We start from the raw sequence: 16,336 nt of genomic DNA on the forward strand, positions 1-16,336 counted from the left end.
ATTGAAGGAGTCTGGTTTAGAATTAATAGACATTAAGCTGAATAAAATACAGAGTGATAGTGTGGCTTGGTACTTAATAGTCTCTTTTTTCTGTTTTGTGTGCCCATATAGAAAGAGAGCAATATTTTATGTTAGACAACCTGAATCCTAGGACTAGCTTGAGAAGATAGAAGCTTGTCATTCTGGGCAGATCATTTACTTAACTTTTATTATATCCTCTAGAAAGAAATATAATAGGTGACGGAGTTGAAATAGGATCATAAGGGTGTTTTTGCTTTGCATTTTGTGGTTTGTTTCTTATTTAATAAACAAGTGACTCAAGGAATGCCTCATTGGTAAGAATGTATTGTAAATAAGACAGCAGATTTGGTTCTCTTTATGGAGCTTCAATTCTAAAAGTGAAGATAACCAATAAATGAGGAGCTGTATCCTAAAATTTTAGGTTGTGAAAATTGAAGAAACAACATCAAAGTGTTTGAACATGAACGCCTGTGGTCCTATTTTAAATAGGTTTGTCAAGGAGGCATTTGTTCAAAGAAACAAGAATATCTTCCTAGATTGTAAAGAGGCAGGACATATTCCATTTGGGCAGGAACATGGATTTCATCTGTGACACGTATTTGGTTACGTTTGATATTGTAGTTGATAATGAATTTCAAATAATTTCAAAGTGTGGGAAATTCATGTTTCACTGTGAAAATTCTTCCATCTTGTCATCCTCTGAATCTGTAATGTTATAGTGATAATTTATAATAATGGTCATATCGTCCCACTTTGTAACATTTCCCTTAAACTAATTATAGCCATTGTCTGTGACCTTTCAAAACATCAGGAGTTCTGTTTTCTCTGTATTTATTCATCAATACTATAGACTATACAAAGACTTCATTTGCCCTTTGAGTTAGAGCCAACTCTGAAACACTGGAGTTTGGAATCAGTATGCTCTTACTAAGGGTCTCTTGCCTCTTACTCTCCTTAAGAGACAAAAGTTTCTCACTTATCATTGATACCTTTTTGCTAGAGGAGCTATACCTTGTACTTTGTGCCTCTCCAAAGGAAATAGATTGATTTTTCACTATTTCATTTTGAAAGACAGCCTCCAGACTGAAAGGTTTGATATACGCTATAGAAAATTGTATGTAAGGTTTACCATTTATGATTTATAAACGTGGCCTTTGGATCTTCTGTAGAAAAGTGGTGACAACAAGAAAATAATACTTAAAATTGCCAAAACTTTGTCCTCTTTGTAGCTTCTACACAGGTTTGCGGAAAGAGTCTGGCACAAAATTGGTTGATGGGACTGGTCACAGACCTCACTACAGCCTTCGGACTCTCTGCAGGGCCTTGCGATTTGCAGCTTCCAATCCATGTGGCAACATCCAGCGCTCAATATATGAGGTCTTTCTGAAGTCTATTTGACATAGGAGCTGGGTTGAGTGGGCTCACCATGGAGGGAGGGACTGGGAATACATATGCTAGATTGTCTTGTTTCACAGTCATTCTGATTAGCTTGAAACACTTCATACTAGAGCTGTCCTGCGTGTTTTCTACTGCCTTACACAGTTCAAAGTTGTTCTGGGAAGTATCACTATTCAGGTTGAATTTTGTTCCTGAAATGAATTGGGCTATTTCAACAGAGACACAATTTATTTTATGTGCTTTCTCTCTAGGGTTTTTGTTTGGGTTTCCTAACACAGCTCGACAGGGCATCACATCCAATAGTTCAGAAACTTATTTGTCAACATATCATCTCTGGCAATGTCAAAAGTCTGCTGAAACAGGTACATTGTTTTTTTACTTTCAACTTATTTGACATAAATAGCTGGATGGATTAACAAGTTTTCAACAGTTTGAGTTTAAATTAAAAAAAAAAATTCTAAAAGAAATCTGTTACAAAAAATTTTAAGGTTACAGAAATGTTATGTCTTCTAGTGCTCAATTCAAGTTCCAATAAATTGTATTCCTAGGAGATTTAAATCCTGCAGATAGTTCTTTCCAGCTAAACTGTAATGCAAATGTTTCATTATATATTCAAATTCTGTTGTTAATTTATTGATGTCTTTTTAATGTAAAGTGATATGTTTGACCATCACACATAAATGTTCTGTAGCTCTCCCTTTTTACTACTTCTTGTGTGTGTGTGTGTGTGTGTGTGTGTGTGTGTGTGTGTGTATTATGTGTTAGAGATCAAACTTGGGTCCTTGTGCCTGCTAGGCAAGTATACTGTCACTGAGTTATACCTTCAGCCCTAGCTTTCCTGTTTTGGTCTAATTCTTTGATATGTTTTCATTACGGTACCAGAGATCATTATAAAATGCTTTCTGATGGTTACATAACATTTCATTGGATGGTTGCCCTACAGATTATTTATACACTTTCCTTCTGATTGATGATCAGGCTTTCTTAGGGAGAGGGGCCACTGTTCTAAACAACTGTCATTTGAGTTTGGCGGAGGAAATTACAGAATAGCACAAGTCTGAAAGATTGAAACTATTTACTACTGAAATGTTTACTTATTGATTGCTTGCTTAGTAGGAAGAGAGCCATTGAGACTTGCAGTTATTTTGGATTTAGTCTTTTAAAAATAACACATGAATAACTACTTCTGATAAACTGTAAAAACATTGATGCCAAAAAGACTCAAGTTTGCTTCTATTATAACTAAATACTAGTCTCGTCCAGTTGCTCATTTTTACTATATGTTCCTCATGGTCGTGACAGAAGCCTAAAGGTACTTTTTCCTCCAGTGCTCAATTCAGCTGTCCTTAGCTTTATAAAACCTGTAGCTTCAGGTCTGGGAAATTTTCCATAGCTATAGATTTGACCATTTTTTGACCATTTTTTATTAATAAAACAATTTGTACAATCCTACCTAGTAGCATACACCTTATCTTGGAAAGTTAATACCGTTGTCCATAAAATTACCCACAAATGACTGGAGAGCCTTCTGGTTTTTTGATCTTCTAGAGAAACCAAAGCACAGTAATGCAAAGCCTCCTCCCTCACTACAGCACCATATACCTGTTGTATATGAGGTATAGGTTTGTGATTAAACCGAGTGGGCATTTTGGTAGGTAATAGAAAAGAACTGAATTATAAAAACATGTAGGAAATTATTTTGATTCAAATTGGTTCCCAGCCCACCAAACTTCTTCCCAATTTTAAAACAGATACAGGACAAATTTTATTCTCCTTCTTCATTGCCAAAGGATTTTCGTTTTGAAAGAATCTAGAATAAGGCAACATTCTTGCTAACAATTTCATATCCTACTTTACTCTTCTCTCTTACACATTGTTGTCCTAAGATAGTGGATTATCTCTCTAACTTTTCTCTTTCAGCCTATTCCAGAGCCAAAAGGAGGTCGGCTCATCCAGGTTGAAGGCTACTGGATTTCAGTGGGAGATAAGGAGCCTACAATAGATGACACATACGTTCTGACATCTTCTGTTAAGTTGAACCTGAGAGATATAGTCCGAGTGGTCTCTGCAGGGTGTGTGGGCCTTTTTTCCATCAGCTGTGAAGTCTGTATAAGCATAGGCTTTGATGTTATTCTAGTCTACCTTCAATAACTTTGAAAGAGCTTTGTTGTTGCTCATTACAGTTATTACTTTCTAAAGTTAGCAATGTGACTTTTCTCTTGGAACAAAGTATTATTTCTAATTATACCTTAAGTAGGAGCTATATGGATGAAACTATTTTGGCCCTGTTTAAATTTTTTTTGGGGGGGGCATGGTGGGGTGTATATTGCTGGTGAATACGTGTCACTATTAGACAAGTAGTGGTCAATTCCACTTTTTCTCACAAGAGAGGTTGGAAGTATTTTCTGAGCAACAGTTTTTAAATATAGAAACTTCTCAGTGCATAACTATAGAAAATTTTGTTTATGTTGTTAAATGATAAAGTTATTCTTCTTTAACACTTTTCAAAATAATAAAGGTTTCACTGTTTTTTGTTTAGGCTTTTAAATTTTTTTTCTTCTTCTTTAAAAATTGTTGTATTGACTGATCTCGTACAGAACATACCCAGTGCTGATTCAGGGAGAGACCTCAGTTGGTAAAACAAGCCTGATCAGGTGGCTGGCTGCAGCTACTGGCAATCACTGCGTGCGTATCAATAATCATGAACACACGGATATTCAGGAGTATATTGGTTGTTATACATCTGACTCTTCAGGCAAGCTTGTCTTTAAAGAAGGTATGGTTTACCTTCTAGTCCATGGATGTAGGTTTTCAGTCTCTTAGACCCATTTCCTTAAGCAATATTCTTCATTCTTTCTGATTGAGGCACTTGAACCTCTGTCATAGTGTTTCTCTTTGTCTTTGTTGCTTACACATAGTTAAAGGGATGCTTAGCTGCTGGCTTCCTTTAGATCCCATTAATACTGCCATCTGTCTAAGAACTAGGACCAGATTTTGAAGAGGGCAATTGAACTGCTGCTTCATGTCGTAGAATTTCAAAGAATAGAATGAGTCATAGGGAATTTGGAAATAATGAGAATTTGTTGATTTAAATGACATTAGACTATAAGGAAAATTGAACAAGTTGGAAAAGAGGTATTAGTTCTGGCTCTTCCTTTTGGGTAAAAAGGGACTGTTTTAATTGAAAATTGTGGTTTTGACCTGCAACATCACATAATATTTTGGGGCAAGACTGACTGCACAGAATAATTTGCTTAGAAATTTAATGATAATCTAGGATTTATTGATTTGTATGTATTTTTAAATACTAATTTATACACTAATTCCCAATGTTGATTTCCTCCTAGGTGTTCTTATTGATGCTATGAGAAAGGGCTACTGGATTATCTTAGATGAATTAAATTTGGCCCCTACTGATGTGTTAGAGGCACTCAACAGACTGTTGGATGATAACCGAGAATTGCTCATAACAGAAACACAAGAAGTCGTTAAAGCACATCCTCGGTTCATGCTTTTTGCTACACAAAATCCCCCAGGGCTTTATGGAGGAAGAAAGGTATGTAGCATTTATCCCCTACCTTTCTTTTGTTCCCATACCAAATAGCACATTTTTCTTGGTAGGAATAAGAAATTTTTATCTCTGTTGAAGGGCTTTTCTTTTTGTGATGAACAACAACATCTCTTTGGGGGAATTGTTTGAAAAGGCCTGTTTTGTTGTATTTTTTTCTGTGTGTTTCTCAGGTGCTTTCTAGAGCCTTCAGGAATCGGTTTGTGGAATTGCACTTTGATGAATTGCCTAGCTCTGAGTTAGAAACAATTTTACACAAGCGGTGTAGTTTGCCACCCTCCTATTGCAGCAAACTAGTTAAAGTCATGCTGGACCTTCAGGTATTTCATTTCCTCACGATCAAACTTAGTTTTAGATAGGATGTGTTGATTAGATTTGGTGATCAAAATTTGACTACTTCTGTGGGTAGAAATAAGTCCGTCCATTTTATTTATTTTTATAGAATAATTATCTAAATTCATTTTGTTTATACCCATTTTTGTTGCTTATTTTTTAATATCTTTGGAATTGAGGATTGAAACCAGAGTCTTGTACATGCTAATAAGCTTGCACTCTACCACTGAGCTGTAGCCCAGCCCCCATTTTTTGATTCTTTTGTAAACCAACAATTTTGCATCATCTTAAAAATTTTTTGGTATTTATATATGATGACATTTTAGTATTTTTGTATAAGGTTGGAGCATTTTGCTTGGTACAGAAGGCATAGGCAAACTACAATTTTATTTTATTTTTATTTTTTATTTTTCTAGAGAGAGAAAGAGAGAATTTTTTAATATTTATTTTTTTAGTTTTCAGCGGACACAACATCTTTTATTTGTATGTGGTGCTGAGGATCGAACCCAGCGCTGCGCGCATGCCAGGCAAGCACGCTACTGCTTGAGCTACATCCCCAGACCACGATTTTATTTTTTAAATGGTCATTTGAGTAGACAATTAAAGAGATTCTTTCTGTAAGGGTCCCTTTTGTCATCTGCAAATTTACAGAACAGTTTTTTTTTTTTCTCTTTCATTGTCAACTTGCCATGTTGCCCAGACTGGCTTCCAACTTGGTTCTTCCTGCCTCAGTCTTCTAAACAGCGGGCATTGCAGACATATATCACTGCATCCTATTTCAGTTTTTTAAAAACCACTTATTTTACAGAATTATAAGTGTTTATTGTGAAATTACTTTCCAGAAAGCTAGTAATAATCAATACTGTTAGCATTGTGGTCCTATATTATGGGACTAATTTTTTACCTTTTTAATAATTGATATTATTATTTCTCTATTTCTGTATGGCATATGAAATGTGGCATCCCATTGCTTATTCTTATTCTTCACTTCTTTATGCATGAGTTTGAACATTTTTTCTTCAGGCACTTATAATCTAGTCTGTTTACATTTCTGAAAAATTCAGTCTTATTCAGTGCAATGAAATCATTTAAATTTTAGTTGAAGTTTGTTAGGAATTTTATGTAAGTTACCATTTAGCACAACCAGTGCTCTTTTTCACTTGGTTTGCATTTTAATAGTCCTACCGCAGAAGTTCTTCAGTATTCGCTGGAAAGCAGGGCTTCATCACCCTTCGTGATCTTTTTCGATGGGCTGAAAGATACAGATTGGCAGAGCAAACCGAAAAGGAATATGACTGGCTACAGCATTTAGCCAATGATGGTATGCTTTTAATCAGATATTTTCAAAATATAAGTAGTTCAAGTGTCGTGCTTCTTGTTAAAACAAATCTTACCCAAATTCTTATATACATTTTCCTAGACATTCCTAAAACAGAGCATATCTCCCTCAAGTCCTAATTGCTTTTGTAAGCCGTCCAATTCCTGCAAGCCTCTGTGCTGATATGCATTAGTTACTAAGGTTTTCTTACTTTGCTTCAAATGGCCACATGTGGGAGTCAGCATATGGGTATAACCCCTTTGGGAATTTTAGACAAATGGTGGTGGTAGCGTTGTGGGCTACCACCCACCACTATCTTCAGTGTAATGACTGGAGAGTTCATACTTAGGTTTGGTTGTTTTGGTTTAATTCATGGAAGAATTTATGTTACTCTCTGAGAATATAAGGGAGAGCATTTTAGAATCTTCTGATTTGAAAAGTGCTAGTGAGTCATTAATGGGTTAAATAAGAAGAATAAATAAAATTAGACCATGAGAGTTTAATGTACGTGATCATGCACTCACCCACCCATTCTTCCTCTCTTTCTCTCACTTACTTGACTCTCACTGAAGATTGAACCCAGGGCCTTGAACACATTTTGCTCCTTTTATCTTCAGTACTGGTAAAGAATACACATTTTTTAAAATGTTCATTTCATTGAAATATTACATATGGTAAAGCATTTTTATACAGGAATGTACCAATATAACTTTTCACCTCTGCTGAGAATCACGATTTTCCAAATCGCAGAAGGTACCATCTTGTCTCTTGGAATTGAATGTAACCACTACTCTGACTTCTGTCACAACTGATTCATTTTGTTTATGCATGAACCTCACTTGAATGGGGTCATGGAATATATACTCTTTAAGGTCTGACTTTAACTCAGCCTGATATAAGTTTCAGTTATGCTATTAGGTGTATCAGGACTTCATTATTTTTTTTTTAAATATCACATGGTAATCTGTTATGTGGAGATAACACAATTTATTTATATATTCTCTTGTTCATGAATATTTGGATCATTTTAATTTTTACCTATTTTGCATAAACCTTCTCTATACATTCCTATATGTGTCCTATGTATTCATTTGTGTTTGGGGGTGCCCACAGTCACATTGTTGGGACATATGGCAGACATATGGTTTGTTACAACAGGCTCTTCTAATTTTCCTAGGCAGTTCTTTAGGTTTCCACTCCACTAGCAAGATATAAGAGTTGATGTTGCTCCATTTTCTCAATCTTTCAATTTTAACTTTATTTTCATGGTGCTGGGGATCGAATCCAGGGCCTTAATGCATGCTAAGCAACTGCTTTATTACTGAGCTACATCCTCAGTTCTCATCCTTTGATATTACCACCATATACTTGATGGTTTCATTTTTTTATGCCCTCCTCCCCCAAATCTTCAGGTTTTATGCTTCTGGCAGGCCGAGTCAGGAAGCAGGAGGAGGTTAATGTGATTCAAGAAGTCCTTGAAAAGCATTTGAAAAAAAAATTGCATCCTCCATCACTTTTCTCCAAAGAAAATGTCCAAAAATTACTGGGTGAGTATGCTAAAAGTCCAAAACGAATATGAATCAACTTGTAATCATTAGAACTTAAATACTTATTGTATCTTGAATAGGTAAATTGTCTACCCAAATGTCTACAATGGAGTCTAAGTTCAGCCATATTGTGTGGACTGAGAACATGCGGAGACTTGCAGTGTTAGTGGGAAGGGCATTGGAATTTGGAGAACCAGTGCTGCTGGTTGGAGACACAGGGTAAAGTTCTGTGACGTAACTTGTTGAGAGGGTTTGGTTCAGTTCCCATGGGATTTCTTAAGTTACTCTGAAGACTCATCATGAAAACATTTTGTGAATTCTTTTTCTCCCTTCACTCTTTCTTTCTTTTTTCCTTCCTTTCCCTTCCCTTCCCTTCCCTTCCCTTCCCTTCCCTTCCCTTCCCTTCCCTTCCCGTCCCATCCCGTCCCGTCCCGTCATTATTTCCTTTCATTACCTTTAGACTAGATTCATTGTGAAAAAGAATGATTTCTTTTCTCATTATCATTGGGGGCTGTTTTTGTCCATTTAATTGTTTTAAACATTCACTCATGTAGAGGAGAGGAGCAGACATGTTAGTATTTTTGAAATCTATAATTATTAGATTTCTTTCTCCCCCTTGTGGTTGTTGGTACAACTTGGAAAGGGTGGAATTCTCACGGTGCATGACTAGACAAGAAATATGAGAGGGCACTAGTGTTTTATGTAGAGGGGCACTGTGAGCTTGGTACAGATATCTTGCATTTTTTAGCACTGTCTCCTATTGCAAAGAGGTTCTCACTGTGGTTCCCTCTGTTGCTAGTAGTGTATTTGTGAATAGAGTATGTATTTGGTATATGTATGCTCCTTGTTAATCTGGTTAATTTTTCTAATAGGTGTGGGAAGACAACAATTTGCCAGGTGTTTGCAGCCTTGACAAATCAGAAATTATATTCAGTCAACTGCCATTTAAACATGGAAACATCTGATTTCTTGGGAGGGCTACGGCCAGTAAGAAAAAAAACAAGTGACAAGGTTTGTCCAGTAGCAAATGTTGATGTGTTCAGAGAACCACATTTGTCTGTGTAATGAGTCTGCTTGTGATTTTGTTCATGTTGGGGTTTCTGGATTCAGTTTGATTACATATGCATATCTTATCTTTGGATCTTCACTGGTCTACAAGGGGCTTCCACAGTTGTCCAGTGTTTACAGATTTTGTCCTGTTCTCAGACCCTCAGACACTCTTGCAGAGTGGCCATTTTATCCCAGCAAACAGTAGCTATCTGTGTATTGTCTACATGTGTATTGTCTTGTGGATCTTCTTGCTCATTAATTCCCTCCACTTTTGCCAACTTGTAGGAAGAAATGGATACATCAGGACTTTTTGAGTGGCATGATGGACCTCTGGTTCTGGCCATGAAAGAAGACAGCTTTTTTCTCTTGGATGAGATTTCCTTGGCTGACGATTCTGTCCTGGAAAGACTCAATAGGTACATATGTGAGAAGGTTTACCCTGTGCCTGATATTTTGTTGGCCTGGTTTTTATAGATAACTCCGTTTTATGCAGAGTAATGCTCTCATTGATGTATTATAAATGTTTGAAAATGTTGATGACTTACTATTTCTTGTGGCACTCAGGGTTTCCTTTAAGAGACTTTTGTTTTTATTATTGTTCAAAACATTACATAGCTCCATATCATATTTCATACATTTGATTCAAGTGGGTTATGAACTCCCATTTTTTTTTTTAAGAGACTTTTTAAAAAATACTATCATTAACCACAAACATGAGATTATCCACGGTAGATGTAAAACAAATGAGCCTAGCTGGGGGTGGTGCAGCACCCCTGTAATGCCAGTGACTTTGGAGGCTGAGGCAAGAGGATTGCAAGTTCAGAGCCAGCCTCAGCAACTTAGTGAAGCTGTAAACACCTTAGTGAGACCCTGTCTCAAAGCAAAATATAAAATGGACTGGAGATGTGGCTCAGTACTTTAAGCACCTCTAGGACCAATTAATCCCTAGTACCAAAAGAATTAAAAACAATGAAAAAATTAGTCTGAGTTAAAATTCTCTTTAGAGACATGTTATGTGTCTATTCTCTTAAAATTTTAAAAGAACTAACATCAGAATGCTAGTGCATGATCATAGGTGTAAAGGCATCTCACTACCTTAGACTAATAATTGTCATGATGTACTTATGTCTCTTTTTCTCCTTTTTGAGGTATAATTGCGTACCATATAATGTACCCATTTCATGTTATGTTATATTTTGTGTTAACTTATATTACCAGGGATTGAACTTGGGGGCACTCAACCACTGAAATACATCCCTAGTCCTATTTTGTATTTTACTTATAGACAGGGTCTCACTGAGTTGCTTAGTGCCTTGCCATTGATGAAACTGGCTTTGAACTCTGCTGTCTTAGCCTTGAGCAGCTGGGAAAACTAGCCACACCCAGCTAAAATGTACCCATTTTAAATGTGCATCGAGTGATTTAATAAATTTGCTAAGATGTACAGTCCTTACCATCTGGTTTTACATTTTCATCATTCAGTAGGGTCCTTCATGTGCATTACACTTATTAACTCCTTTGATTCCACTCTCTGCTTCAGGCAACCTCTAATCTACTTTCTTTCTCTATAGATTGGTGTTTTCTGAATCTTTCACAGAAATGGTCTCGTCTCATTTTGTATTAATGTTTTGAAGTTGATCCATATTGCAGCATATTCGTTTGTTCCTCTTTATTCCTAATAGTTTTGCATATACTGCTTTTTTAAAAAATTCATTTGCCATTTGATGTTGTTCTATTTTTGGTTATTATGAATAATGTTTACTATGGTCATTTGCATACGAGATACCTATTGTTAAAGCAAAATTTGCCTTAATAGGGACCATGTAAAATAGAAGTTCTTTTTCTCTTGATGAGAAATATTTCCCATTCTACAGAAATTGGGATGGTGAGTCATTTTAAAATTTGTGATAGGAACCCCTTAACTAAAGTGAAAGCTCAGCAGAGTAGATAACTTTTTCCTTTTAAAGAACATCAAAGACTACAAAGTAGAATACATAAGCCTTTTCTCATTTTTTCCAACTTTTCTTTTAGTGTCCTTGAAGTAGAAAAGTCTCTGGTGTTAGCTGAAAAGGGCAGCCCAGAGGATAAGGATAACGAGGTAGAGCTGTTGACTGCTGGGAAAAATTTCCGAGTCTTAGCAACTATGAACCCTGGGGGTGACTTTGGAAAAAAAGAGGTAAAGCTGTGCTTCCTGAAGTATGATTTCTTTCTCGTTTTAACCCCATAAATCCAACATGCAATAATACATTTGAAATTTGATGGTGGGTAAGAAGTGGGTAATAGGTGAAAAATCCAAAAAATCTTTGGAATTATTATCATACAGAAAAAAATCTGACATATAAGTATGTGAGATTTGCCATCTCACTTTGTATATGTGCCTAAAATGTCATTGTTTCAGTATTTGCCTAGCCCTTTACTTATGTTACCCTAACAGTGTTCTCAAGAACTCTGTGTGAAACTTGTTTTTCAGTTTTATGAATAAGAAAAGTTGTAACTACACTTTAAATTCAACCTCTGCTTTTAAATTCTGTAATCTTAGACACTAGTCTGATTTTATGATTTTTAAAGCAACAACAACAACAAAATCACAGCCTGGAACCTTTTCTGGTTTTGCCATCTCTGTTTAAACATCTTTTGTTTAGATTGTGTTCAGATTCTCCCAGAAACCGAAAACTCTGTGGCTTTCAGGTTTTTGCAGCATTTTAGTGGAGAAGTCATTATTATGTGCCAGATTCCAGTCTGTGAAAGTTAATGGGAGGGTAGTTTGGTAATAAATTAGGGATGATGAAGAAAAACAGGACTTGATCTCAAATGAAGGTAATTTGGTGGGTGTGTAAAATGTGAACATGATATTTGGGGCCTAGTTTTCCTTAGTAACATAGAAGAAATATCACAGTGCTCCAAGAAATGCTCTGAAGAGAAGGAATAATATGCATCATAGTTTTGGATTTAAAAATATGAACACTGGTTACTTGGCAGGTAGAAGTAATAACAGAGAGATCTGATTTTCAAGGTGGTTCATGTTAACTTCCCCAAGTTTTCCTTAAGACGAAGCTTTTGCCACCTTTTACCTGAGGAAAAACTGTCTTTTGGTTTTGCTTGCCTAACAAGCAGAATGAGGTAATATCTTGAAAATCAGAAGCACTGGTTATCTAGGAGAGTAATGAGAAACACACATTCACTAGGCCATTAGTGAGCCACTCCTGACTACTAGCATTGTTCCTGCTCCTTCTGTGGTAGACCAGATAGCCATTCATATGCCTCTTTATAATTTCACTCCCTTTGAGCCAGATAAAATAAATTTTTTCTTGTACTTCAGCCAGTCCTTTGATATGGGACAGTAGCTGTTTGTGTACCTAAATGTAAAGTAAAGTGAAAGGAAGAACCTTTACTAAAGGGAAAAAGTTCATGTTTGACTAAGACTGGAAGCTTGGTTGCACCACTTACTCTTTAAGCCTCAGTTCTCTACAATGTCTATAAAGAAAGTGGAGATAATTCTGCTATAGAGGGTATCATGGAGATTAATGAGATGATATCTTTAAGGAGTCAGGACAAAGTAGGTCTTTATTAAATTGTTTCTACTAGTAGAGTAATAAGAGAGATGAAGTGATTACTGTTTGCTGGATTTCATAGCTAGGAGTTTATGAGGACTTTCTTTATAGGTTTTAAATTCACATTAGAGTTTCTATTCCTTGTAGCTATCTCCTGCCTTAAGAAATCGTTTTACAGAAATATGGTGTCCTCAAAGCACAAGGCGTGAAGATTTGGTTCAAATAATAAGTCATAATCTTCGTCCAGGATTATCTCTGGGCAGAACAGATCACAAAGGTAAGTCTGCAGGTGGTTGTGGTGGTAATATATCGGAGGGATGTTTTGTAAGACTATATTAGAGTATACTTTTGCTTATAAATATAATTTTAACCCATAAATATATACACACGTGTGTGTGTGTGTTGTGTGTATAAATAAAAGAATTACCCTAGGTTTTGGGTCTGTGAGTTTACACACACACACACACACACACTCTCTCTTAGTTGTAGATGAGTACAATACCTTTATTTTATTTATTATTATGTGGTGCTGAGGAGTGCTCTACCACTAAGCTACAACCCTGGCCCCAGCAATTTTTAAAATATCCAGTAAGACATTTATTATATGTTTTTGTTTTTAAGCCTGTGTTACTTTGGTGTGTGTTTCTGGTACTAGAAAATTGAGCTCATGCATACTAAGCAAATGCTCTGTTCCCTAGCCCTAAATATCTTAGATACCAAATGGGCTAACTTTGGAACCCACATTTGGTTCCAAAAATCAGTGGATAGGTTTTTGGATCATTTTGGCTCCTTTCTTACAGAATATAAAAGGATATTTATTTCTTTGAGCTTGAAATTTTTGGTATGTTGAACTTTTTAAAGTTACCCTAAAGCACAGTTTCAAAAGTACATAGGCCACCTATGGGGTTCATTTGCATGGAATCCATTCTTTCTTTTACACTTTCCAGAAAGACTGGCTTTGCAGTCTTCTGAGCATAAACTTCTTCTCATTAGGGCCCACACTGAACTTCCAGTTTCTGAACAGCTGGAGTTACCCATACCTTGTTAAACTTGCCATTTTTCTCTCCATTTCCCACTAATGTGACAGTCACCCCATACTATAAGAATCGCCTAAAATGTGGTTCCAAACTCACCTAGGGTACTTGTGGAAATACAGCTTGATGGGCCCCACACCCATTATTTCTGATTCCTTATATTTTGTGTAGGACCTGAGAATTTGCCTTTCTAATAAGTTATTTGGTAATACTGTGAATGTTGGTCCAAATACCAAACTCAGAACTAATCAGTTGGACTTTGTACTGCTTATATTGGTGCACTCACTGCAAGAATTCAAGTGAAAGGAGGAGGAGGAAAAGGGAGAAGTTGTTAAGCCAGTATAATTGGTCTTTAAGCTCTGCCTTGGGGCTGGATCCCCTCAGGAAGTAAAATCTAAATCTCATTAGGCTGCTTATTTCTTTATTCAGTTACTTGGATTGACATAAGATTGGCAGAGGATGTGACTGCTGTTCATTGCCCATGCTTACTCCATCACCAAAGTGCTTTTTACATAAGGGGAGTGAACCATCTGTAGGGCATTGAGCATGGGACGCCTAGGGACATATCTTGGAGTTCCACAGCCCGTCCTAGGGGAAGGGAGCTTTTTGACTTTATAGGCTTTCCAGGCCAAAGCAGCAGATTTAGATGTAGAGATCCTAGGGAAGCATGTAAGGGGAAAATGGCTTAATAAACTTTCAGCATTTTTTATCCTCAGCACAAAAACATAAACAAAACCCCAGACACCTGTACTCTGCATAGCCAGCTGCCAAGCAGGGAATAATCTGTCTCTCTGTCTAGCTCACATTATTCTCTGTTCTGTGCTACTTTGAGACTCTTGTTCTTAGTTTCTCAGACTTGGACCTTGGTGAATTTCTTCTTACCCCAGGAGTTTGCCAGTGCAGCCCTGGTATCCATCAGAACAAGGTCTTTTGGCCAGCTGACCCTGTGCTCCATAAATGGGACAGTTATAGGGAAGTGGCAGGGTTCCCAATGACGTTGGTTTACTACTGTCTGGAGATGGTCCAGACAGACAGGATCATGACACAAACATTCCAAATGAAGATCCTGAGAACTCAGATGAGATCAAAAATATCTTTTGCAGGAAAGCTGATCTCACCATAGTCAATGTAACCACAGCAAGGACTTTAGGAATCTATTTGTATTTCAGTGCTGTACCAGGAATCCTATCCTCCAGCCAACCATCCATGTCCTGCACAAGAACAGGAATGCAACCCTGAGTTCTAAGATGGGTGAGGAGTGGGTTAGGGTCTGGAGCCAACAAAGGCCATGTACTCACCAAGCTGGTCATCTAGGAGTCTTTGTGTGGCTCCAGGCTGCTGCTCTTGGGCTCTTTCCTTGTCTTCTATGGCATTCTGTGCTGTATCAGTATTGTGTGCTTCCATCCATGCCAAGAGTCCCACTGGTCTAGAATCTGGCTATGAGGACACTGAACAAGTTCCTTCCCTGTTCTCAGGAGTGAATCATTTCTTGGGTCTTAGTCTGAGTTGGAAGAGATGTTCTAAAAGGGAAGAGTTGCCATGTGGGAGGAAATAAAAAGGCTTTTTGCTGGGGACAGGGAGATTTGGGTTTTTCTGTAATTAGTGTTCTTTTTATAGTTTAACGTAAATTAGAGCAGTGCTAATTCTTCCACTTCATCTTTTATTTTTCCTTTTTAAACATTCTTTGGTATTTGTACTTTTTAAAATTTAGTTAAATGGATTACTATTGATTTTAGAATTTTAAAAAAATTACTAAATTTCATTGGTGTCTCTTGAATCTATATATACTACTTAAGTATTTTCTTTATTCCTGGACAAATATTTTACAATATAAAATTTGATAATTGGAATATTCATTCAACTTGAATCATGAAGAACATTTGTGAATCCCCTAATTTGTCAAATTAACTGATGCATTGATTTAAAAGTTAATAAATTAATTGAATTTAGTGCCTCTGAGACGGTGGCATTCCTCATTATGGTGAATATAATATAGATGTTCCTCAGCTTGCAATGATGTTAAATGAATCAAAAATGCATTTAATATGCCTAACTTCCCACACATCTTGGGCTAGCAAAACAGTGTACTGTAGAGAATTATTTTTTTTTACCCATCTGATGGTATGGCTAACTGGAGATTATGACTCCCTGTCACTGTCCAGAATATCAACAATATCATATGGTATATGATGAGCCTAGGTAAAAATGAAAATTTACAGTACAGTTTCTATTGAATGTGAGTGCTTTTCACCATCATAAAGTTGAAAAATTAAAAGTTGAGACATTATAAGTTGGGGAACTTTTAAGTATAATAAACATTTATTTAAATGTAAATATAATAAAGTTGTATCATACCTTAAAATTTATATATATTCTTAAAACTATTATGGCATAGTTTAGTAATTGTCTCTTAACATGAATAACTTTTCTCAGCAGTTTTCAAGGACAGCTTTTTAGGCTATAGTTCTCAAAGCAGTTTTGTTTTGTTTTTATTAGAATGGAACACTACTTATGAA

The 16,336-nt window shown here is 36.4% G+C and overlaps 1 protein-coding gene and 1 pseudogene across 2 annotated transcripts in view; both read left to right on the plus strand.

Moving 5' to 3' along the window:
* The window catches only part of Mdn1 (midasin AAA ATPase 1), a 148,117-nt gene that overhangs the window by 51,684 nt on the left and 80,097 nt on the right, over window positions 1-16,336 (plus strand). For both annotated transcript variants that reach the window (XM_071613216.1, XM_071613217.1), the window contains exons 21-33: window positions 1,251-1,398; window positions 1,671-1,781; window positions 3,340-3,491; window positions 4,017-4,195; window positions 4,767-4,975; window positions 5,161-5,307; window positions 6,500-6,641; window positions 8,051-8,185; window positions 8,266-8,404; window positions 9,058-9,196; window positions 9,521-9,651; window positions 11,267-11,411; window positions 12,934-13,063. In XM_071613216.1, coding sequence (XP_071469317.1) covers window positions 1,251-1,398; window positions 1,671-1,781; window positions 3,340-3,491; window positions 4,017-4,195; window positions 4,767-4,975; window positions 5,161-5,307; window positions 6,500-6,641; window positions 8,051-8,185; window positions 8,266-8,404; window positions 9,058-9,196; window positions 9,521-9,651; window positions 11,267-11,411; window positions 12,934-13,063 — 1,907 coding nt within the window. The remainder of the gene's footprint in view (window positions 1-1,250; window positions 1,399-1,670; window positions 1,782-3,339; window positions 3,492-4,016; window positions 4,196-4,766; window positions 4,976-5,160; window positions 5,308-6,499; window positions 6,642-8,050; window positions 8,186-8,265; window positions 8,405-9,057; window positions 9,197-9,520; window positions 9,652-11,266; window positions 11,412-12,933; window positions 13,064-16,336) is intronic.
* On the plus strand, window positions 13,104-15,263 carry LOC114086854 (insulin-like growth factor-binding protein 3 receptor pseudogene; annotated as a pseudogene).

This window comes from Marmota flaviventris, chromosome 6, assembly GCF_047511675.1.
Source record: "Marmota flaviventris isolate mMarFla1 chromosome 6, mMarFla1.hap1, whole genome shotgun sequence".
In the NCBI taxonomy this organism is placed as follows: Eukaryota; Metazoa; Chordata; class Mammalia; order Rodentia; family Sciuridae; genus Marmota; species Marmota flaviventris.